Source organism: Artemia sp. Qi Xiang Cuo, chromosome 13 (genome assembly GCF_049724085.1).
Source record: "Artemia sp. Qi Xiang Cuo chromosome 13, ASM4972408v1, whole genome shotgun sequence".
NCBI lineage: Eukaryota > Metazoa > Arthropoda > Branchiopoda > Anostraca > Artemiidae > Artemia > Artemia sp. Qi Xiang Cuo.
The window spans coordinates 35658273-35683833 of NC_142806.1; the positions used below are offsets into that span (position 1 = coordinate 35658273).

Sequence of the window (25561 nt, forward strand, 5' to 3'; positions counted from 1 at the left end):
ACATCTTCCCGTGATATAACGTGTCCTCTGAAGTCGATTCTGATGTTTTTAGCAATGTATCTTTTAGCGCTTTAGAAATATGTAAAAAATCTTCTAAAGTAGAATTTTGGTAAATTTTGAGTTTGGGGGGAAAGGGGATTTAAAAAACCTCTTCCCGTGATATGCTATGTCCTCTGAAGTTGATTCTAATGTTTTTAGCGCTCTATGTCTTAGTACTTTAGAAATATTTAAAAAGATCCTAAAGTAGAATTTTAGAAAATTTCGAGTTTGGGGGGAAGGGGGATTTTCAAAACCTCTTCCCGTGATATACCGTGTCCTCTGAAGTCGATTCTGATGTTTTTAACACTCTATCTATATTAGCTCTTTAGGAATAACTACAAAGCTTCTAAACTAAATTTTTGGAAAATTTGGAGTTCGGGGGGAAGGGGGATTTATAAAACATCTTCCCATAATATACTGTGTCCTCTAACGTTGTGTGTGAGGTCTGTAGCGCTCTCTGTCTTAGCGATTTAGAAATCTTTTAAAAGTTTCTAAAGTAGAAATTTGGAAAATTTTGAGTTTGGGGGGAAGGGGGATTTTAAAAACCTCTTCCCGTGATATAACGTGTCCTCTGAAGTCGATTCTGATGTTTTTAGCGCTCTATGTCTTAGTGCTTTAGAAATATTTAAAAAGCTCCTAAAGTAGAATTTTAGAAAATTTTGAGTTTGGGGGGAAGGGGGATTTCAAAAACATCTTCCCGTAACATAATTTGTCCTCTGAAGTCGATTCTGATGTTTTTATCACTCTATCTATTAGTGCTTTAGAAATATTTTAAAAGATTCTAAAGTAGAATTTTTGAAAATTTTGAGTTTGGGGGGAAAGGGGATTTCAAAAACATCTTCCCATAATATAATTTTTCCTCTAAAGATGATTCTGATGTTTGTAGTGCTCTATGTCTTAGCGCTTTAGAAATATTTAAAAAGCTCCTAAAGTAGAATTTTAGAAAATTTCAAGTTTGGGGGGAAGGGGGATTTTCAAAACCTCTTCCCGTGATATACCGTGTCCTCTGAAGTCGATTCTGATGTTTTTAACACTCTATCTATTAGTGCTTTAGAAATATTTTAAAAGCTTCTAAAGTAGAATTTTGGTAATTTTTGAGTTTGGGGGGAAGGGGGATTTCAAAAACATCTTCCCATAATATAATTTGTCCTCTAAAGATGATTCTGATGTTTGTAGCGCTCTATGTCTTAGCGCTTTAGAAATATTTAAAAAAGTTTCTAAAGTAAAAATTTGGAAAATTTTGAGTTTGGGGGGAAGGGGGATTTTAAAAACCTCTTCCCGTGATATAACGTGTCCTCTGAAGTCGATTCTGATGTTTTTAGCGCTCTATGTCTTAGCGCTTTAGAAATATTTTAAAAGCTCCTAAAGTAGAATTTTAGAAAATTTTGAGTTTGGGGGGAAGGGGGATTTCAAAAACATCTTCCCATAATATAATTTGTCCTCTAAAGATGATTCTGATGTTTGTAGCGCTCTATGTCTTAGCACTTTAGAATTATTTAAAAAGCTCCTAAAGTAAAATTTTGGAAAATTTTGAGTTTGGGGGGAAGGGGGATTTTAAAAACATCTTCCAGTGATATACAGTGTCCTCTGAATTCTATTCTGATAATTTTAGAGCTCTATCTATTAGAGCTTTAGAAATATTTAAAAAGCATCTAAAATAGAATTTTGGAAAATTTTGAGTTTGGGGGGAAGGAGGATTTTAAAAACCTCTTCCTGTGATATAACGTGTCCTCTGAAGTCGATTCTGGTGTTTTTAGCACTCTATGTTTTAGCGCTTTAGAAATATTTAAAAAGCTCCTAAAGTAGAATTTTAGAAATTTTTGAGTTTAGGGGGAAGGGGGATTTTAAAAGCTTTTCCCGTGATATAACGTGTCCTCTGAAGTCGATTCTGATGTTTTTAGCAATGTATCTTTTAGCGCTTTAGAAATATGTAAAAAAATCTTCGAAAGTAAAATTTTTGAAAATTTTGAGTTTGGGGGAAGGGGGATTTTAAAAACCTCTTCCCGTGATATAATGTGTCCTCTGAAGTCAATTCTGATGTTTTAAGCACTCTATTTCTTAGTGCTTTAGAAATATTTAAAAAACTCCTAAAGGAGAATTTTGGAAAATTTTGAGTTTGGGGGGAAGGGGGATTTTCAAAACCTCTTCCTGTGATATAACGTGTCCTCTGAAGTTGATTCTGATGTTTTAGCACTCTATCTATTAGTACTTTAGAAATATTTTAAAAGCTTCTAAAGTAGAATTTTAGAAAATTTTGAGTTTGGGGGGAAGGGGTATTTCAAAAACATCTTCCCAGTGATATAATGTGTCCTCTGAAGTCGATTCTGATGTTTTTAGCACTCTATGTCTTAGTGCTTTAGAAATATTTAAAAAGCTTCTAAAGTAGAATTTTAGAAAATTTTGAGTTTGGGGAGAAGGGGGATTTCAAAAACATCTTCCCATGATATAAATTGTCCTCTAAAGTTGATTCTGATGTCTGTAGCGCTCTATGTTGTAGTGCTTTAGAAATATTTAAAATATTTTAAAAGCTTCTAAAGTAGAATTTTGAAAAATTTTGAGATAGGGGGGAGGGGGGATTTCAAAAACATCTTCCCGTGATATAACGTGTCCACTGAAGTCGATTCTGATGTTTTTAGCAATGTATCTTTTAGCGCTTTAGAAATATGTAAAAAATCTTCGAAAGTAAAATTTTGGAAAATTTTGAGTTTGGGGGGAAGGGGGATTTTAAATATCTCTTCCCGTGATATAACTTGTCCTCTGAAGTCAATTCTGTTTTTTGTAGAGCTCTATGTTTTAGCGCTTTAGAAATATTTAAAAAGCTCCAACAGTATAATTTTAGAAAATTTTGAGTTTGGGGAGACGGGGGATTTCAAAATCAACTTCCCATAACATAATTTGTCCTTTAAAGATGATTGTGATTTGTGTAGTGCTCTATGTCTTAGCACTTTAGAATTATTTAAAAAGCTCCTAAAGTAGAATTTTAGAAAATTTTGAGTTTAGGGGGAAGGGGGATTTAAAAATCATCTTCCCGTGATATAAGGTGTCCTCTGATGTTTTTAGCACTCTATGCATTAGAGCTTTAGATATATTTTAAAAGCTTCTAAAGTAAAATTTTAGAAAATTTTGAATTTGGGGGGAAGGAGGATTTCAAAAACCTCTTCCCGTGATAAAACTTGTCCTCTGAAGTCGATTTTGATGTTTTTAGCACTGTATTTCTTAGTACTTTAGAAATATTTAAAAAGCTACTAAAGTAGAATTATATAAAATTTTGAGTTTGGGGTGAAGGAGGATTTTAAAAGCTTTTCCCGTGATATAACGTGTCCTCTGAAGTCGATTCTGATGTTTTTAGCAATGTATCTTTTAGCGCTTTAGAAATATGTAAAAAATCTTCGAAAAGTAAAATTTTGGAAAATTTTGAGTTTGGGGGAAGGGGGATTTTAAAAACCTCTTCCCGTGATATAACGTGTCCTCTGAAGTCGATTCTGATGTTTTTAGCACTCTATGTTTTAGCGCTTTAGAAATATTTAAAAAGCTCCTAAAGTAGAATTTTAGAAAATTTTGAGGTTGGGGGGAAGGGGATTTTAAAAACCACTTTCCGTGATATAACGTGTCCTCTGAAGTCAATTCTGATGTTATTAGCACTGTATCTTTTAGTACTTAAGAAATATTTTAAAAGCTTCTAAAGTAGAATTTTAGAAAATTTTGAGTTTGGGGGGAAGTGTGATTTCAAAAACCTCTTCCCTTGATATAACATGTCCTCTGAAGTCGATTCTGATGTTTTTAGCACTCTATGTTTTAGCGCTTTAGAAATATTTAAAAAGCTTCTAAAGTAGAATTTTAGAAAATTTTGAGTTTGGGGGGAAGGGGGATTTCAAAAACATCTTCCCATGAAATAAATTGTCCTCTAAAGTTGATTCTGATTTATGTAGCGCTCTATTTTTTAGCACTTTGTAAAAATTTAAAATATTTAAAAAGCTACTAAAGTAGAATTTTGAAAAATTTTGAGTTTGGGGTGCGGGGGGATTTCAAAAACATCTTCCCGTGATATAAAGTGTCTTCTGAAGTCGATTCTGCTGTTTTTAGCACTGTATCTTTTAGTGCTTCAGAAATATTTAAAAAGCTTCTAAAGTAGAATTTTAGAAAATTTTGAGTTTGGGGGGAAGGGGATTTTAAAAGCCTCTTCCCGTGATATAACGTATCCTCTGAAGTCGATTCTGATGTTTTTAGCACTGTTTCTTTTAGCGCTTTAGAAATATGTAAAAAAGCTTTGAAAGTAAAATTTTGTAAAATTTTGAGTTTGGGGGATTTTAAAAACCTCTTCCCGTGATATAACGTGTCCTCTGAAGTCGATTCTGATGTTTTTAGCTCTCTATGTCTTAGTGCTTTAGAAATATTTAAAAAGCTCCTAAAGTAAAATTTTAGAAAATTTTGAGTTTGGTGGGAAGGGGGATTTTAAAACCCTCTTCCCGTGATATAACGTGTCCTCTGAAGTCAATTCTGATGTTTTTAGCACTGTATCTTTTAATACTTTAGAAATATTTTAAAAGCTTCTAAAGTATAATTTTAGAAAATTTTGAGTTTGGGGTGAAGGGTGATTTCAAAAACCTCTTCCCGTGATATAACGTGTCCTCTGGAGTCGATTCTGATGTTTTTAGCACTCTATCTTTTAGTGATTTAGAAATATTTAAAAAGCTTATAAAGTATAATTTTGGAAAATTTTTAGTTTTGGGGAAGGGGGCTTTAAAAAACATATTCCCATGACATAAATTGTCCTCTAAAGTTGATTCTGATGTTTGTAGCGCTCTATGTCGTACCGCTTTAGAAATATTTAAAATATATTAAAAGCTTCTAAAGTAGAATTTTGAAAAATTTTGAGTTTGGGGGGAGGGGGTTTCAAAAACATCTTCCCGTGATATAACGTGTCCTCTGAAGTCGATTCTGATGTTTTTAGCACTGTATCTTTTAGTACTTTAGAAATATTTTAAAAGCTTCTAAAGTAGAATTTTAGAAAATTTTGAGTTTGGGGGAAGGGTGATTTCAAAAACCTTTTCCCGTGATATAATGTGTCCTCTGAAGTCAATTCCGATGTTTTTAGCACTCTATCTTTTAGTACTTTAGAAATATTTTAAAAGCTTCTAAAGTAGAATTTTAGAAAATTTTAAGTTTGGGTGGAAGGGGAATTTCAAAAACATCTTCCCATGACATAATTTGTCCTCTAAAAAGGATTAGGCTATTTTTACTGGTCTCTGTTGTCAAATCCTTTCCTTAATTAATACAGTTTAAATGGTCTTATCAACAGAGTTGTTTGGCATGTGCCTGCTACCCTTAAGGGTAAGGATTTCTGATAAGGCAAGTGTGACATCACAACAAACCTGGTTTCATATACCATAAAGAAAGTGGGCATGAGTTGAAAATTAAATGGCTTAGGATTTAAATAGGATTTTGGATATATATTTTAATGAACAAGGTTAAAAGCAGAAGCTGTGTAAGGTAAGCAGTGATTTATATTTATGATAGTAATATAGGATGAAATATGAGTTAAAAACAACTAGTAACGTGCAGTAATTTACCATTATATAGAGGGGGGATGAGTGGAGGTAGGTACTTCAAAGTACCTTCCCAGGACAAACCTTAGCATGTACATCCATCCCTGAAAGTTTCATTTTCCTAACCCAACCCCTTTCCAAGATAGCCAAAAGTAACTAAAGTAGAATTTTACCATTATTTCTAAGCTTCTTTTATTTTCTTGTTTTTTTTTTGCAGAAATGTCATGGTGGGCTATAAATTTAGAATTGTGACCCCTGATAAGGAGACATGTTAAGAAAACAATTCTTACTTTAAAAACATGTATAATGATCCTAGCTTGCTTACTATCCAAGAAGAGAATCTTTATCATCAAGTCTTTGCTCTTTTTCCCTTCTTTTTCCAACTTAAAAGAAAAAAATTACAAGTTTTTCCAGGCTCTCAATGCAATGCATAAATCTTTTGAAATTACTGTTAGCCTATGAATTGTTCTTATAGATAGTGTTTATCCTGGTGGATGAATAATCCAGATAAAGCAGTGGCAAAAATACAAAATATTGCTATAAATATTAAGAAAATATTGTTAGGTTAGGTTTGTCCCAGTCATTGTTAATTCCGTTTTTTTTTTAATGATAGATAAATGCTTTTTTTTAATGATGGATAATTGCCACTGCTTTATCTGCGTCCTGGTGGATTATTCATTTACCAGTGGATTATTTGTTCACCCGGATGAACGTTGTCTATAATAAACAATTTTTATAGCAGCAATTTCAAAAGATTTACGCATTTTGACGAGAGCTTGGCAAAAAATAGAATCTTTTTCTTTTAAGTTGGAAAAAGAGAAAAGACTTGATGATAATGGTTCTCCCCTTGGATAATATGCAAACTAGGATCATTATACATATTTTAAAGTAAGAATTGTTTTCTTAACATGTCTCCTTACCAGGGGCCACAATTCTAAATTTATGCCCATGGTGAAAATTCAATTTCAAAAATTTGATATGGAAAATACTAGATCAAAATTTATTACTTTTCCATGATGTTTTTGTAAAAAAAAAAAAAAAACAAAAAAAAACAAGAAAATTGAAGAAACTTAAAGAAGCTTAGAAGTAATTTTGAAAATATTTTGCAACAAAAATGAGTGTCATATTTGGATTCAGGATGAAATTCTGATGCTAGTGATATGTTTTTTTTATCTATCTGATAGTGTGTTAATATAAACCTTATTCAGATTCTGTGCACACTATAGATTTAGCTATACAACACAATTTTGTGTTGTATAGTTTACAACACAATTTACCTATGATGAAACCAAATATATCACTTGATGCCCTTTTATGCTCTTTCACAATTAAATAATTGGTTCTGAATGAAATTACATTTTGAGCCCTTAAAGGCTTAAAAAGATTCATAATCTTTAGTAACTTATTTCTAACCCCAGAGCCAATTTATTTAAGAAAGCAACTCTATCATGGTTTAGCACATTCTTAAAATGTTCTATCCATCTCTCTTTAACTCTTTCCTTATCAATAATTGTGGCCCTGTTCCTATCTTTAACTGGGACAAGTTTAGATTGACACTCCCTCTCAATTTATTAACATGCCAGTACAATATTTTACTATTATGCTGTCTAGCAGCATCTTCAAGATCCCTGGCAATTTTATCCATGGTCTCCATCTCACACCTCCTTAGTTCATATTTTAATGCTTTCTCCACTTTCTTTAAACCTTTTTTTGTTTTCATATGATCTTTCACTCAGATTATTCTTGTACAAAGCCTTTTTCCTCTCTGTTAAACATAAAGCTTTTTCACTAATATCCCTAGCTTCAGTCTTAACTTTCTTCCCTAAGGCACTATTACCAACTTCACAAAGTGTTTTTCTAAAATTGTTCCAACCATCTTCCACATTGTCAAATTTTAAACTATCACATTTAGTGTTCAACTGTTCCTGGAAAGTTTCTCTCAAATTCTCATCTTGGAGTGTATCAACATCATAATTTCCCAGGAGGTAGTTACCCTTCTGAAATTTCAGCTTTAAATTAACCCAAGACACTACAAGATGGTGATCTTTACTTTTAACATCAATAACAGCACTCCCATATACCCTATTATCTTGTATTGATCCTGCCAGTCTTCAGTTTACTATAACATAATCATTAAAGTTTACTGTCTTACTATCACATGAATACCATGCTAACTTATGGGCCATTTTATGACCAAACACTGCATTGGTTATAACTAGATTGTTATACCTACACACTTGCAGAATTCTGTAGCCATTACTGTTTTCTTTTTCAACACCAAATTTATGTAGGCTAGGTTACCATCTAGCCCTATTTCTACCAACCTGGGTATTAAGATCTCCTAGTAAAAACATCATATTTCCACCTGGGACCCTTTTTACTTGCTCCTGTAATTATAAGTAAAATTCATCAAAGTCACTAGTATATCTGTCAGTTGCTTCTACAGTGGCATATACTACTATAACTGATGCTCTGAACTTTTTAGTCATAAAATGAGCAATTAGGATTCTATTATTAATACCTTCCCAGCCTAAACAAGACTTAAAAGCTTCCCTATTCATTGTGATCCCTACTCCTTGTCTATGTACCCCATCCTTCCTGCCTGAGTAAACAAATTCTATATCACCTAATTTTATGCTTCCTACCTGTGGGATATGAGTTTCTGAAACTCCTAATAACTCCAGTTCAAATTGTTTGATTTGAACTGGACATCACATTGAGGTATGTATACAATTTGTGTGGAAAATTAAATAAAAAAGCATCATGCACTTTTAACTGAAACCCAAAATAATAACATATTGAGGTTCTTGCAAACAAAGAGCATGTTTGGTATTCATGAATTATTTTGTTTGCTGCCTTATATACCCCTTTGACCAAAAACAATCCCTAAAAGTTTCAAACAGCTTGAGTTTTAACTAGAATTCTTTTAAAGTTATGACTCAAGATTTTCTGCCACCATCTAATTGTTAGCCAACAGTTTTTGTTAGTATAGCAGACCCAGAATTGTTAGCTAACAAGTCACAGTAATGTAATAAATTGGCAGGATATCCAAAAACACAAAGAACAAATAGCTAGCTAATTCCACATTGTATTTAAATTCTATTTGTAGCTGACTACTTAGTTGTTTCAAGCTTCAGTGTATATATAACTGAAACCTTAATAGCCAACTAGTTAGCTAATTCCACAATGTACTTAGAGCTCTATTGATGGCTGACTAGTTGACTAATTTAAACTCAAGTTTATCTATAAGTGGAATCAGGGTTGTTACTAGCCAATTTTTTTTTTTTTGGGGGGGGGGGGTGGAGCAAGGGATTTTACTGACTGGTTGGTCATTTTTACCAACTGTTTTTCATCAATAATTAGCATAATGTCTGTTTCAAATACAATACATATAATTAATGCATAAGTCAGTAAAACTGCTGCATTTACTGACAAGTTTGAACTTTCTCTGTATTTAACCAAACAAAGAATTTTAGAAGGACAGGAAAAATCATAGCACTTTGCTTCACACTTTTACCAACTATTTTTTTTTTACCAAGTGACCAAAACATTGGGGGGGCGTCCCCCCCATATGTGAGGGCCCTGAGTGGAATCTCAATAACCAACTATTTAGCTAATTCTATAGTGTATATAGAACTCTATTGATAGCTGACTAGTTGACTAATTTTAACTCGAGTTTATATATAAGAAGAATCTGAATAGCCAACTAGTTTGGTAATTCTAAAGTTTATATAGAACTCTATTGATACAGTAATTTAAGTTCAAATTTATATATAAGTGGGATCTTAATAGCCAACGAGTCAGCTAATTCTATAGTGCATATAGAACTCCATTGGTATCTGACTAGTTGGCTGGTTTAAACTCAAGTAGTTGGGTAATTCACTAGACCCCAACGAATAAAAAAGAACTATCTACAGTTAATGACTCAACCAGCCTGTAGTACCAAGAGCTATTGCAAATGATTTGTCCATTATTTTACTTGGTATTTTGATAATATGGCCTTGAAAAATATTGGATGTTTGATGCAGTTTATTTCAGGTTTTTGCATGTGAGTGCTTCTGAATGTACCAACCATTTATATTTTTTAATATTCTTATAGATTCTTTATAAGTGATCACTATTTTCACTGTAAAAATTGATTCTTGACACATATTAATTTTATTTATGACTTATCTTAATTTATTGACCTTGAAACAGTATACCTCAGGAATCCATCACTTGAAACAACCCTCTGCCCCTAAGTACTTACACATGTCCAGTCAACCTAACCCTCAAAATCATTTTATTCAATTTAGACTATCCCCCTTCCACTCACATTCCTCCATAAAATCCACTTCCTTTCAACTCTGTTCCTCTCCATGCATCCAAGAAGTTACTGACTGTTTATGGACTACCTGTTATTTAACAAATTAAACCTAATCCCTCCCCACTCAGACACCCTCTCCCAGTATCATCTTGCCTTCCCATCCCCCCATATAATGAACACTCCCAATTTGACTTCTTCTTGGATTACCAGGAAGTCTTTTCCCCATCCCTTGTACTTTATCCCCCTGGCTACCCTACCAGTGTGACTCTGTTTGAGAGTTCATACATGTGGAAATTATCCTGTAATAAATAGTCCAACCCAAAAATTATCTGCTCCATCCCACAGCCCTAAATTAAAACCCATCCCAAGAATTGCTGGAACTCATTGCCTGTCATGTTTCCCCAGTTGCTTTAAATTTCCAAAATTTTTTATCATTAATGCTGAAAGCCTTAATTTTGACAAACTTACAGAACTCAAGGTGCTGTCAGAATTTAATCAAGTTGATGTTATAGCTGTTTCAGAAGTATGGTCTCATGACCATAAAGGTCTCTTTTTTTTGTCAGATTATTCAGGATTTATTAAACCCTGCCCTTCAGATCACCCACTTGGAAACAAAAGGAGATGGTGTCATGTTTTTTACTAAATGCAACCTTTTCCCTAAAATTATTCCTGTTCCTAATTTATCTGAGTATAATGAAATCCTTTGGCTAAGTATTAGACCTGAGGTACCCCCCTGTCCCTGTAATATCTTTGCAATAGCTGTCTTCTGTTACTTGCCAAACCAAAATATTGATGCAAAATACAAATTTCTCCGGCAATTAAAATTTATGTTTAAAATTTATCTCAAATTTAAGGTAAATGGAGACGAGTGCTGATTTTGTTACCTCTAAGTACCTAAGTCTGACCAATATGTGCAAATTTGGAAACAGGGTTTCATAACCCCCTTGAAAAATAAAGATGGAAACCTGGTTTTGAGGGTGTTCATCCTATTTCACTCACTCCTATGTTCCCTAAACTATATGAAGGATTACTTGCAGATTGGCTGAAAGAAAAAATTCTACCTCTTCCTGAATTGGGGCAATTTGGGAACCTCAAATCCACTTCTACTTCCCATTACCTTGTTTTTCTTATTGAATCAACTGGGAAAATTCTCAAAATACCTAATTGCTGGCTAAATTTAATTTCCATTGACCTTCAAAAACATTTGACCTTATTAACCGCAACATTTTAAATGAGAAACTTGTAACTAATTTCAATATTGATTCTTTCCTGGTGAAATTGGTTGCCTTCTTTTTATTAAATAGATCACAAGTGGTCAAGTATCAGAATCATTATTCCAGTCCCTCCCTGTCTACAATGAAGTACCCCAAGGTACTCTCCTAGGCCCCCTCCTGTTTTCTGTTATGATAAATAGCCTTGCTAAGGAATTTCCCAACAGATGGAAATTTGTGGATGACCTAACGGTTGTTGAAATCTGCTACCAAAACTTAGTAAGCAACCCTATGAGTACCCTCAATGATATTGCAGATGATCAAGTACTTAGACATGAGAGTAAGTTTTTCTAAATCTATGATAATGCCAATATGTTTCTTTAGAACCTCACCCCTTTTCCTCAATCTTATCCCCCCAGATATATCTTTGTCTTCCTTTAAATTACTTGGGGTTACAATTTACTCTAATTTAAAGTGGGATATCAATGTTAAAGATCTTGTCCATAGAGCTAATGCGTTTATGTCTCTCCTTAAGCTCTTGATTAAATTTAATGTCCGCCTATCCTATTCTTTAAGGATTTATACTTCCTTTGTCTGCCTGCATTTTGAATATGCTTGTCCAGTTTGGTATCCTGGCATCTCCTGCAATGAATCAGAAAAAATCGAATCCATTCAAAAAAGAGCCCTGAGAATAATTTTTAAAGAAGCGAAGGTACCATACTCGCTCCTCCTAAAAAAGGCCATCTGGTAACTCTTAAACACAGGAGAAGAACGTAGTGTTTCTGTTTTGCAAAAAATGCAATAATAAACCTTTGCACAGAAAATATTTTCCCCAAAAGACACTCCCCACCCAGACGGTGCCTGCCACATACTGTCTCTGAACCCATTCCCATCTTGTTCCCCCATCCAATGCTTTACCTTCAGGTATGAAAAAACCTCTGTTCCCTTCATTACTGATAAAATAAACCACTAGTTTTCCTCTTCTTTTTTTTGGTACTGGTGATACCCAAATTTTATGTTTGTTTGATTCTTTTATTCCCTCCCCCTTTGTATATGTTCCCTTTTAAACCTTATTAACATACCCTATATTTTATTGTAATCCTTTTTAGTTTTTACCTTTTTAGCTTTCTGACATTTTGCTGCTTAATATTTTTGACTAATGAATGGTTTTGCCATTCTGATATGGTTGTTTTTTGCATTGTTTTGCCAGTTTCTTAGCTATTTGTTTTTTTATGATTTTTTTTTGGCATTATTACTCTGAAATGCGAATTTGGCCCCTCAGGGCTTGTGATAGAAATTTTTCTGAAATAAATGTGTTAATTTATCTCACATGCTGCTTTAATATTTTTGTTGTTATTAATTTGTTTTTTGATCCCTGCTTTGTGTCTTTTTTAGTCATGACATGCTCATGTTATCTTGAGCTATTGCAGTGAATAAATATATTCTATTTTTATAAGATATAGCATAGATGCATATTGTGGGCTGTGTATTTCTGCCAGTTGAAGGGGGATAAGTTGAAAAATCTGATTTTAGGAATGAGATAAGTAAGTAATTATAATTGTTTTAAAGCACTTTTTAGAATTTTTGGTAAATAATTTAATTGTCTACTGGCAAATAATAAGGAACAAGATGTTACCTCAAGGACATAAAAAGATGCACTGAGTGGTGTGTTCCCTTTCTGCCTAGCAAAGTAATTAAAATGACTTTAAATTTGCTATTTTGGATAAGTGAATAACATTTTCAGGAATTGGTGCAAAGTCTAAATTGTACCATATAAAGGTTAGGGTGGTCCTTATTATTCAAAGTAGGATTTCTTCAACAGGAACCATCTAATCTTGTTTCTATTGTTAAAATACCACAGAATCCCAAAAAAGCCTAATATATTGACATTATGAGGTCTCTACCAGAGGTTAAAATTTTTGGGTACTACATGCTCATTGCTCAATGCTGCATGTGTTGCACAGTTTTCAACAGTCAACACTACACTCTAGTACAGCATGGTAGCTCTCTGAACTGCTGGACTTATTTACTTATTTATCTGTAGGCTTCCCATAATGCATTTCAACACAGGACGCTATTTTTGTTGTATGCAATGTGAGTGAAAATGCAAATTTTAACTTTTTATTATTTTATGAACTACAATACATTAATTATGCTTCACATTGATACAGGTAGTCTTATTAATCTGATACGTTGTTGCAGACACACTGACACTGACAAAGCAATGAGTGACAGCATGGACTGCATGGTTTGTACAAGTGACAGCACTGATGCAATATTAAAACCAGCTACAAGAAGTGAAACCAACATATGGCTCATCGGGCAATTGTCAGTCACTGATTTAAACAAAACTACCGTCGAAGAAGGTCATGGCGCTATTCTATCACTAAAAGCAAGGGACGAACAAGACAGTCTGTGAAGCAGCACATTCCACAGCCGTTGTTGCAGTTTGGGCAAAGGCACACATTCTAACGAGGCTCAAGAAACATGTGGTAAACAAAATTCAGTATCTCTTCAAGGAGTATGACAACCTGAAGAGAACTAAAGGGAACAAAGCTAAGCGTTCTGAGACAAAGCGTCCTGAAAAAAAAAGAAGGAAGAAGAGTGGAAAGTGGACCTGGACGTTTTGTTTGACATTGCCCACGCTAAAGCGATGGAGATGATACGTATTAAGGAAGACCGTGAGTTTCTGTTAGCGTAGCGGGAACTAGGACGCCGTGGAAAGATGGGGAGTGTCAACAAGGTTTTAGAAAGAAAAAGAGCATCATCTCAGAAAAGGAAAGAGTACCAGGACATGAGAATTGAGAAGGAGAGGCAAGAAAGAAAAACAAGGGAAAAGAGAGTGACACTGTAATCATCATCTGACAGCAACACTGACAGCAAAAAAAGTCAGGAAATTAGAGATCCCAAAACAGAAGACATAAAACCGTCAACTTCAGCAAAATGTCAAAAAAAAGAGGACGAGTAAGCATATTGGATGACAAAATGTCAGCCTGTCTGGATGTGGCTAAAGTTAGTGACAGAAGTGCTGCATTACTTCTTGTTCTGACTCTGCAACACCTTGGTCATGATCCTGCTGAATACAATGTCAATCGCTCTTCAATTCGCAGAGACAGGATGAAGCAGCGCCAGATAATAGCCAAAAATCTACAACAGGACTTTAAACCAACAACACTTCCTCTAACTATACACTGGGATGGAAAACTCCTTGAGGATATCTGCAGCAGACAGATTGTCGTTCGCCTTCCAATTTTGGTCTCTGGAGCAGGTATAGATCAGCTTCTCGGCGTTCCAAAGCTAGCCTTGGGAACTGGCTAATTTTATGTGGCAGCAGTTTTTGAAGCAGCTGTGGATTGGAACATTACAGATAATGTAAAGTGCATGTATTTTGACACCATATCTGTCAATTCTGGTCCAAGAAATGGTGCTTGTATCCTTCTGGAACAAAAACTTGATAAGGACATGCTTTGGTTTGCTGGTTGACATCATATCTAAGAAATAGGCTTACAAGCAGTGGTTCTTGATTGCCTTGGTTCTAGCAAAGGCCCAGAGATAGCAATTTTCATCCGGTTTAAGAACACCTGACAGTTTATTGCCAGAGCCGACTTTCAGACTGCTTCATAAGACGAGTGCGTGTTTACAGCTATTTCACTTGTCGTCACAGATATCATAGCATTTGCTGAGATGCAGACACTAGCGTATCAACCCCGTGATGATTACCGTGAACTTTTAGACTTGACAATCATATTCCTCGATGGCACGCCATCTAAGGGAATCTCGTTCAGAGCTCCAGCTGGACTGCATCAATCAAGGTGGATGGCAAAGGCCATCTATCCTAACCAACAAAATATCCTACATTTATACAAAAGGCAAACTGGGCAGCTTAGAGCCCTTGACCAAGGGGCTATTGGTGTTCATATCATCCAGAGAGGCATAGATATTGGACCTTTCAGTTGGGCATGATAGGAGGATTGGTTGCCCTCAAATCACTTTATTCTAAAAGAGAGAACTAGGACTTTCAATGTCCAATCAAATGAGCCCCCTTTCAAGTTGCCACAACAAAACCTTCCATACAAAGTGCCTTCAAGAAAAAAAAAAAATAATGCATAGAGCCCATTTTGCTCTTTATTTAGGCAGTGCAATTGTGCTGCCTATGATTAAATTTCTTTTCTATGCCATAAATTAACCAGACATTAAATATAGAATTGAAGGGTATATTTCTTTTATTTTATCAGTTTTCTATTCTATGCCACAAATTTACCTTAAATTAATAAATTCTCCAAAATCTTTCTGTTTTTTTTTTATCTTGGAAAGCAGCTGAGCAAGGGGGGCTTAACTTTCAGGGCCTAAAGCATGCCCTGAGAGCACAATTTCAAGCTCTAATTTCTACTCCTCTATTTTGAAGACTTAGAAGAAAGCACAGGAGACCTATTGAATTTGGAAAAAAAAATTTCTGTAATTTTTATTTGAGTAAACTTTTTGTTTAACTTGGGTTTTGAAAACACAATTCTAATGATTTGAGTAGTTTTTAAGGTGGAACAATATGCTTGGGGGAATGAAATCCATAAGTATTTATAATTGTTTCAAAGCACGTTTCAAAATGTTTTAGGGCTTTCTTCAACTGTGCCTCTGGTCCTAACAAGTAGCTGAAGTTTACAAAATTTCACCAAAGGTTAACACCCCTTGTAGGCCAAGAGGATGCAGGTAGGCACTTCAAAGGCCTTTATTAGGGTGGTCCTTAGCAAATTGGAAAAACATTTTTACTCTTTTTTTATGGGGCACAGTCTGAAATGATTCCATTCTGATTATAATTGAATAACAAACAAACATTTTAGCATTATTTTCAATTTCAGAGGTCCCTATCATAAGTATTAGGAATGTATAAGCGAACCTTGATAAAAAAAAACGCACAATAATGCCGCTTAATTAAATAGTATCAAACATGACTATTGAGATGCTGTACACAAAACCGAAAATAACCAGCAATAGTAATAGTGTCCAGTCACTTCAATTGTCAAACTACACAGTTCACATATGGGGTTCAGACTGGTCCATCAGTGTCTTTTTGGTTCGATCACTGTAACTCTGTCAGGACTCCTTGACAAATAGCAACAGGAACTATTTCTGTTCTTCAGACATTGTGTGCAGTTTGTTATAGTCATTCATCAGTGCAACACCATGTTCGGCAATGTCGTTGATTACCCTCATGCTGGGCACTATATTCTTAACTGCCTGATAGTCTTTGTCAACTGACCACAAATCAATGTTCTTAGTTAGGAATGATGAAGGCAATCCGGTAATGCTGAAGAATCTGTTGGTATTCTGCGTGACAAAGTTTTTTAACTTCTTCTCCCCCAGTGTCAACGGGTCCACTCTTATTCTCTTCAGAGGGTGCTCTGCTCCTGATGTTTGCAGAGCCATAACCATATGATCTTTGGTGTCGTTTCATACGACGTCGTCAAAGAAAGCGAGGGCCACCAATTCCTCTGATATGTACCATAGGTGTCTTATTATTTTGTTCATGGTAGTTTTTGATATCGATTCTAATATTTTCTTGTAGCTGTAGATGTGCTTGAGAAGTTGGAGGTTAATGTGAGGGCTGATGGTGCTGAAGATGCCTGAAACCATGCTTTCATGTAGATGATCACAGTGAATTGACAAATATGAGCGAGAGCCTTTTCTTGCTTTTTTGTGAGTTTGAACTGACTTCTTAACATCCAGATCTTTAGCGCATAGATGGCCTTTGCCATCCACCTTGCTTGATGCAGTCCAGCTGGAGCTCTGAACGAGATTCCCTTAGATGACGTGCCACCGAAGAATATGATTGTCAAGTCTAAAAGTTTACGGTAATCATCACAGGGTTGATCCGCTAGTGTCTGCATCCCAGCAAATGCTATGATATCTGTGACGACAAGTGAAATAGCTGTAAACACGCACTCGTCTGATGAAGCAGTCTGAAAGTCTTGGGAAGCCTACAGATAAATAAGTAAATAAGTCCAACAGTTCAGAGAGCTACCATGCTATACTAGAGTGTAGTGTTGACGGTTGAAAACTGTGCAACACATGCAGCATTGAGCAATGAGCATGCAGTAACCAAAATTTTAACCTCTGGTAGAGACCTCTTAATGTCAATATGACTTGACTTACTGACTTAAGTCCCATCCGTCCTTGAAGGTCGTCTTGGGGCCTCTTTCTTCGCAATAGCGTGGATGTGCCTTTTGTATGCTTCATGGTTTTCTGCTAGGCAAAGAAGGTCCGAGAGGCGGTGAGGTGCAAAGTTTTCCTTCCACATTTTTGGGGGACGACCATGAGGACGAGAACCGTGAATTTGGCCTTCGAAGGTGACTTTTGGGAGACGGGACCGACTCATTCGTTGTACATGACCAAGCCATTAAATTTGTTGGAGCTGGATCGTCATGAGAATGGTTTGTTATGCTCTAAGGTGGTTGATAAGTTTGACATTTGAGATTCTATCAAGGTAAGTGATCCAGGCGATGCGGCGGAGGCACTTAGTTTCAAATGCAGCAAGGCGACGGTTGTCATTTACCTACAGCGTCCATGTTTCACATGAGTATATTGCAATGGGGATGATAAGGGTGTGGAAAAGTCGTGTCTTAAACCACAGACACAAATCCTTGCCTCGATAAATGGGCATACAGGCCTCGAAATTGGAACTCGCGAGGGCAAGACTCCTTTAATGTATTTTGATAGACTGTTGTAGCTGGTGATCAGACTACCGAGGTAAGGGAACTCGTCGAAGCACTGGATACTCTCTCCATTAAGTTTCAGGTATCCTGCGGCTTTCAAGAGCAGCACATAGTCTTTGTTTTTGATACATTTATGATCATTCCAAAAGAACTAGTGGGTTCGAGGACGTCGTTAGCAATGGCTTGTAGATCCTGAAGAAATTCCTACTTTGAACAATAAGGACCACGCTAACCTTCATATGGTATAATTTAGACTTTGCACTAATTCCTGAAAGTGTTATTCACTTATCCAAAATAGCAAATTTAAAGTCATTTGAATTACTTAGCTAGGCAGAAAGTTAACACACCACTCAGTGCATCTTTTTATGTTCTTAAGGTAATATCTTGTTCCTTATTATTTGCCAGTAGAGAATTATATTATTTATCAAAAATTCTAAAAAGTGCTTTAAAACAATTATAATTACTTACTTATCTCATTCCTAAAATCAGATTTTTCATCTTATCCCCCTTCCACTGGCAGAAACATACAGCCCACTACATACATCCACGCTATATCTTATAAACATAGAATATATTTATTCACTGCAATTGCTGGAGATAACATAAGCATGTCATGACTAAAAAAAAGACACAAAACAAGGATCAAAAAACAAATAAATAACAACAAAAATATTAAAGCAGCATGTGAGATAAAATAAGACATTTATTTCAAAAATTTCTCTGACAAGCCCTGAGGGGCCGAATTCGCATTTCGGAGTCATAATACAAAAAAAACGTAAAAAAAGTAAATAGCTAAAAAACTGGCAAAACAATGCCAAAAACAACAGTATCAGAATGGCAAAACCATTCATTAGTCAAAAATATTAAGCAGCAAAATGTCAGAAAGCTATAAAGATAAAAACTAAAAAGGATTACGATAAAATATAGGCTACGTTAAAAAGGTTTAAAAGAGAACATATAAAAAGGGGGAGGGAATAAAAGAATCAAACGAACATAAAACTTGGGTATTACCAGTACCAAAAAAAAGGAAAACTAGCGTTTTATTTTATCAGTAATGAAGGGAACAAAGGTTTTTTCATACCTGAAGGTAAAGCAATGGATGGGGGAACAAGATGGGAATGGGTTCAGAGACAGTATGTGACAGGCAGCGTCTGGGTGGAAAGTGTCTTTTGGGGAAAATGTTTTCTGTGCAAAGGTTTATTATTGCATTTTTTTGCAAAACAGAAACACAACATTCCTCTCCTGTGCTCAAGAGTTTCCAGCTTGGCTTTTTTTAGAAGAAGCAAGTATGGTACCTTCGCTTCTTTAAAAATTATTCTCAGGGCTCTTTTTTGAATGGATTCGATTTTTTCTGATTCATTGCAGGAGATGCCAGGATACCAAACTGGACAAGCATATTCAAAATGCAGGCAGACCAAGGAAGTATAGATCCTTAAAGAATTGGATAGGGGGACGTTAAATCTAATCAAGAGCTTAAGGAGAGACATGGACGCATTAGCTCTATGGACAATATCTTTAACATGGATATCCCTTTAAATTAGAGGAAATTGTAACCTTCTACTACTAATACTAATCCAACTACTACCACTTCTACATTTAATTGTGATTGCAGCTAGCTATAACTGTGATTACCTGTGTCTACAACTGTGTGGTTACATTTGAATACTTGTGACCGTGACAACTTGCGACTGTGTTTACTTGTGACTTTGACTGCAACAACTTACAACTAAGACTATGACTACTTACAACTGCGACTACTTGTGAGAGTGACTTTAACTGCACGTATTTGCGACAGTGACTACTTGTGACCGTGACGACTTTTGACTGTGGCTCCTCGCGATTAAGCTGTGACTATTTGCATTTGTGATTTCAATTAGTTGCGACTGTTAGTCGGAATACTTGCTGCGACTTTGACTGCCTCCGATTACAACAAGTTGTAACTGCAACTACTATTACTTGTAACTGTGACTGCAACTACTTGTAACTGTGTCTGCAACTGCTTGTGACTGTAACTGGAACTACTTGTGACTGTGGCTACTTGCGATTTGTGTTTGTTACTATTTGGGATTGCAACTGCTTGCAATGACGACTACTTGTGGATGTAGCTAGCTGCGACTGCAACTGCAAGTAGTTGCAGCTGCGACTTGTGACTGCAGCAGTGACTACTTGGAACTCGAACTACTTGCGACTGCAACGGCAACTACTTGTGTATCCAAATAGTTCCTACTGCAACTATGATTGATTGCAAGTAGGATTACCTGCGATTGTAACAGCTTGTGACTACAACCACCTGTGGCTGTGATTGCGAGTGCAACTACTTAGGACTGTGACTAATTAGGATTTCTCTGATCCACCTAAACGTTTTTGTGCTATTACCCCTATGGAACATACAGTATCGTTCAAAGTAAAGTAGCAAGGTAAATCAAATGACAGTATGTGTTGCCAGGTGATCAAAACAGTATATCTGAATTGCCTTGGGGAGAGCTTGGGGGATCAAGTTGAAAGTTTCAGAGAATTTTTCGGAAGGGGGGGTGAATTGGACTTTGGGTAGGGGCAGAGGGGAACGTCTAAGGATTTTGACCATTCCTGATGAAGTAGCAGTACAAACCGAAAGAAACCATGTTTTCATTGGTTGTCAAAATAACATATTACTATTAGCTCAGGAACTGCTGGGGAGGAACTGAGTAGAATTTTCAGGTGGTGCCGTGGGACCAATAGGATCCTGAATTTTGACTTGGGGGGAGAGGTGAAATCGAATTAAAATATATATTTAGGATATCAGCATGGTGTATTGACCTACAGCATAAATGGTGAAAAGAAATTGTTTTGAGTGAGCCTCATACTGTTGCTAAATCTGGACACATTAAGCTCTAAAAAGTTTTTAAAAATGTTTTGAAATTGAAAAAAAAATCCTGATATGGCTGAAAAACCTACTCAAATCATGACTATTGTGATTTAAAAATTAGACTAAAGGAAAATCAGTATAATTCGAAACACAGGAAAACATTTTGTGACCTTCTAAGGTAGAAAAACATTGAAGAAGTACAGCTAGGAGCATGAAGGAAAACTCCCAGTACCTAATTTACGCTCTGGATCCTTTTGGAAGTTTTATTCCCCTAACTCTACGCTTTAGGTTTTAATAGTACTATTTACTTTTCTTTGAAATCTTTTAGTTTGGAAAGTGTTTTTATAATTAATTTTTTTTTGTTTAATGACATAGTCATATTATGGTTAACTTTTAGGAATATATTTAAGTTCCGTTTCACCTCCTCTACTTAAGAACTAAAATATTCTACTACAATTTAAGTTTTAGATCAAATTTGAATTGTCATTCAAAATGTTTAATGGGTCATAGTTTTGTGCAAAAATGTTAAAACAATTTTAAATTTTTTTTTCATTTCTGTTTGTGTATTGGGGTCTCTGACCCAAGGGCCTCTGAACATTGGTTTCAAGCCAATTGGAAAGTCTATTTTATCCAAACTCCATTAGTCCATTTTGTAGAGGTCCGTGCCCCAACATAAAATTGTTTCATACATTCCGGTTACCTTGGCCTAGTGACTCACAAATGTAAGTTCTAAATTTTCATCCCCTCCCCCACCCCCCAAAAAAATTTATCTTATGCCTGCGACACTCCCTCATCCCTGCAACAAGCCATTAAAGTTCAGACTCAATTCCCAAACTGGTATCTGAGGTATTGCAGTTAGGCTATGCTATTTTGATAAACATGATCTCACACCGCCAAACTGAAATGGATTGAATATCCATATTCTTGTCCTCCCTCTCTCCTCTCCCGTGTGTCAAAATTTGGTGAACAATTTGCCTGCCACCACTCTCTGATAGTTTAAAATCGACCCCCAACGCTATTCGTGGTTTATCGCAGATACGCCATTTTGATAACCGAGTGTCTGTCGATTTATATCTCTACATCACTATTAACAGGTTTAAGTTCACAGGGGTTCATAGCTCACATAGTTCGGTTTATCTTGCTACCTTCCCCTGAAAAAAAAAATACCACCAGGAATTCGTCATAGAGAATTTTTTGACAGATCAGTGACAAATTCTTTATCCTTCCCCCTTTGCCCATTTCGTAATTGGTGGTCTGCTTGCTCTCTCTCCTCACCTCAACGATTCTTGGAATTTTTGACTTGATCCTCAATCCTTTTGAGAGTTATCGTATATATTCCGTTTTGATAACCTGGGTACACATAGTGTTTTTTGATTTTCATTGATACCTCTTCATCTTCACGTCTTTTAAAGTGTTAGGAGTATATCTGTCAGAAACGTTGGGAAACCCAATTGAAAAAAAAATCCGTCTACAAAAACTTGAAAAAGACGGATTATAAATGAGGAAAAGAGTACAAAAAAAAACAAAAACAAAACAAAAGCGAACATTTACGCAAGCAGAACAATGAAAATAGTGACAAATTATAGACTGGGACAAGACAGATGTCTACAAGCCAATAAAAATCAAATAAGAACGCGAATTATATATAAATCAAGGGTAAATATTATTACATACATATACTAGCTAAGGCATAAACCAATAAGTGAGAGTTAACGCTCCCTATATCAAACACTCCCTAAGAATTCTTGGCCAAACAAACCAACAAGACCAAACTTGTTCTCTTTTTGTACTAAAGGGTATCTGTGAACAGTACAGAATTTGCATAATTTACGATCATTGACCTTGGGACATCGGTGATTATGTCCACCCTGGAGGCATAATTAAGATCTTGCAACTGTAATGAACAAAATGGTTGTCTCAAAATCTTGATCGATGCCATTGGGGTATACGGGAGCACATTTGACGTTGGAGGAGGATCAATGTGCCCTCCAATTAGTTTTGGTCCTCAAAAAATTTTCTGAACGTTCCCTAAGAATTTTACGAAAAACACTTCTTAACAGACGTTTGGTATTTTCTTGGATAGGGCTATTCTGGCAACTTTTACCACAGCAACCAATAATTAGAATCCGACGATTGATTAACCCTACTTTCAAATTTCTACGACTCACCCTTTCCTTACGAAGTGGCAAAATAGATGGGAGACACTTTGCTCTCTACTAAGTCAATGCTAGAACGTTGAGTCTAACAAATGTGAAAATTTTTGACACATCAACCGCATTTAGGCAAGATAACTTGAAGGTGAACAATGTGTCATTCATTTTTTATGATTTAATTTCTTTTTAGATATCGACGTTCTAGAAGTCGATCTAAATCCATAAGTCCTGTACGGAAAAGAAGAGAGCGTAGCAGAGAAAAGGACTATGATCGCAGCAAGGATCGAGACCGCAGCAGAGACAGAGACGTAGACCGTACCAGAGATAGAGATAGGGATAAAGAAAGGTAAGGAAAAGAAAATTTCTACTGCATTAGAATTTAGGGGCCAAAAAGTAATATTTACAATTAAATGAATTATTTAGGAAATATATTAATCTTATCTCACTTGTATACAAATGACCAATCGTGAAGTTTTTCAAAGAAAAGTAAAGGCCATTTTAAACTTATGCTCAGCAGATACAAATACATGTTAAAATTTAAACTCAAAACGACCGGAAATTACTATTAAAGAATAAATGAAACCCAACGAACAGAAATTAAATAACCAATCATAGCAAAAAACATACAACAAGTAATAATATAAATGAATAAATAGATCTTATAGCGAGTAATGCTTAGATTGAATGTGAAAATCAAGCTTATAACAAAAAAAATATTTTGCTTTGAAGTATAAATGAAACTTAAAAGGAACAGAAATTAAATGAACAATCAATGCAATCAAACATACAATAGATATTAATGTGAATGAATAAATAAATCTTAAAACAAGTGAAACTTAAATTGAATATGCCAATCAAGCTTGAAACGAACAAAAATCACTACAAACAAGAGTTTGGGTATCACCTCCTTCTTGCACTGTAAAAGTCTAGAACCTACTGCGTCATTGGCGCTTTACTGAAAACCAATTTTATTACAAATCTGTACTTTTGTACTTAATATTGAAAATAAACATAAAAATTACAGTAAAATTAAATTTTGAACGGATGAGCTTTCAGCAATTAATATCATTATTTATCAAATATTCAGTTTAATTTATTAGTTCTTTCTAAAGATGTTCAAAACGAGTATAGTTTCACTACAAACAAGAGTTTGGATACTGCCCCCTTCCGTAACTGTAAATAAAAACCAAAACCCTACTGCGTCATTGGCGCTTAACTGAACACGAATTATCTTACAAATATTTTCTTTTCCAGTTCTTACAGCATTGAAAACAAAAATAAAATTACAGTGAAATAAATTTTTGAATCTTTAAACAATTTTTGAATCTTTAAACAATTAATATCATTATACATAAATTATTCAATTTGATCTTGTTTATGCTTTGCAAGACTGTTCAAGACGCTTATAGTTTTCAGTAAAGCGCCAATGACACAGTAGTTTCTTGACTTTTACAGTGAGAGAAGGAGGCGATACCCAAACTCATGTTTGTAGGGATTTTTGTTCGTTTCAAGCTTGGTTTGCATATTCAATTTAATTTTCGCTTGTTTTAAGATTTAGTTATTCATTTACTTTAATATCTATTGTAGGTTTGTTTGCATTAATTGTTTGTTTAATTTCTGTTTATTTTAAGTTTTATTTATACTTCAATAGAAAATTATTTTTTTTCGTTTTAAGCTTGATTTTCATATTCAGTCCAAGCATTACTTGCTTTAAGATCTATTTGTTCATTTATATTATTACTTGTTGTATGTTTTTTGCTATGATTTGCTATTTAATTTCTGTTCATTTTGGATTTCATTTATTCTTTAATAGTAATTTCTGGTCGTTTTGAGTTTGAATTTTTACAGATTAAATAAAAAAAAACAAGTTTTTTTAACTGAAAGTAGGGAGCGACATTAAAACTTAAAACGAACAGAAATTATCCCGTATATGAAAGGGGCTCGTCTCCTCCTCAACGCCTCACTCTTTCCGCTAAAGTTTCTTATTGTTTTAAAAAATAAAGTTGTGTGACAGAGTCAAACTTTAGCGGAAAGAGTGAGGCGTTGATGAGGAGACGAGCCCCTTTCATATACGGGATAATTTCTGTTCGTTTTAAGTTTTAATGGAAGGGATACTTGTATAAACTTCAGAGAAGGCTGATTTGAACGGAAATTGAAAATTCTAGTTCAATATTTAAGAGTCAAAAGAGATCAGAGGGCCTCTACCCCCCCCTCCACGCCCTTATTTCCCCAAACCCATCCGATACAAATTTTGAGATAGTCATTTTTTAAAAATAGTTCAAAGGTCAGATAACATAAAAACTCCGGTGTCGAAAAAACCCCCCAGGGCCCGGGGCAGGCATTGTAAGCTATGTCCTGGGGCAGTATAGGGTTCTTATGAAAGGGATGCTCGTATAAACTTCAAAGAGGGCTCATTTGAATGGAAATTAAAAGTTCTAGTTCATTTTCTCAGAGTAAAAAAAACGAAGGGCAACTAGCCCCTCCCACCCTCCACGCCTTTGGGTTAATCGGGTGGATAAACCCATCCGATAAAAATTTGAGTGGTCGATTTTGTTAAAAATAGTTCAACCATCAGATATTAAAACACCAGGGTCGACTTAACCCCCCAGGGACCAGGGACAGGCATTGTAAGTTATATTCTGGGGGTTTATATGGTTCTTATATAAGGGATGCTCTTATAAGCTTCAAAGAGGTCTCATTTGATTGGAAATTGAAAGTTCTAGTTCAGTTTTAAAGAGTCAAAAGAGACCGAAG

The 25561-nt window shown here is 35.2% G+C and overlaps 1 protein-coding gene across 1 annotated transcript in view; it reads left to right on the top strand.

Moving 5' to 3' along the window:
- Positions 1 to 25561, top strand: part of Prp5 (pre-mRNA processing factor 5) — a 186667-nt gene that overhangs the window by 12440 nt on the left and 148666 nt on the right. The window contains exon 2 of the mRNA XM_089099124.1: positions 22998 to 23153. Within this exon, the coding sequence (XP_088955250.1) occupies positions 22998 to 23153 (156 nt within the window). The remainder of the gene's footprint in view (positions 1 to 22997; positions 23154 to 25561) is intronic.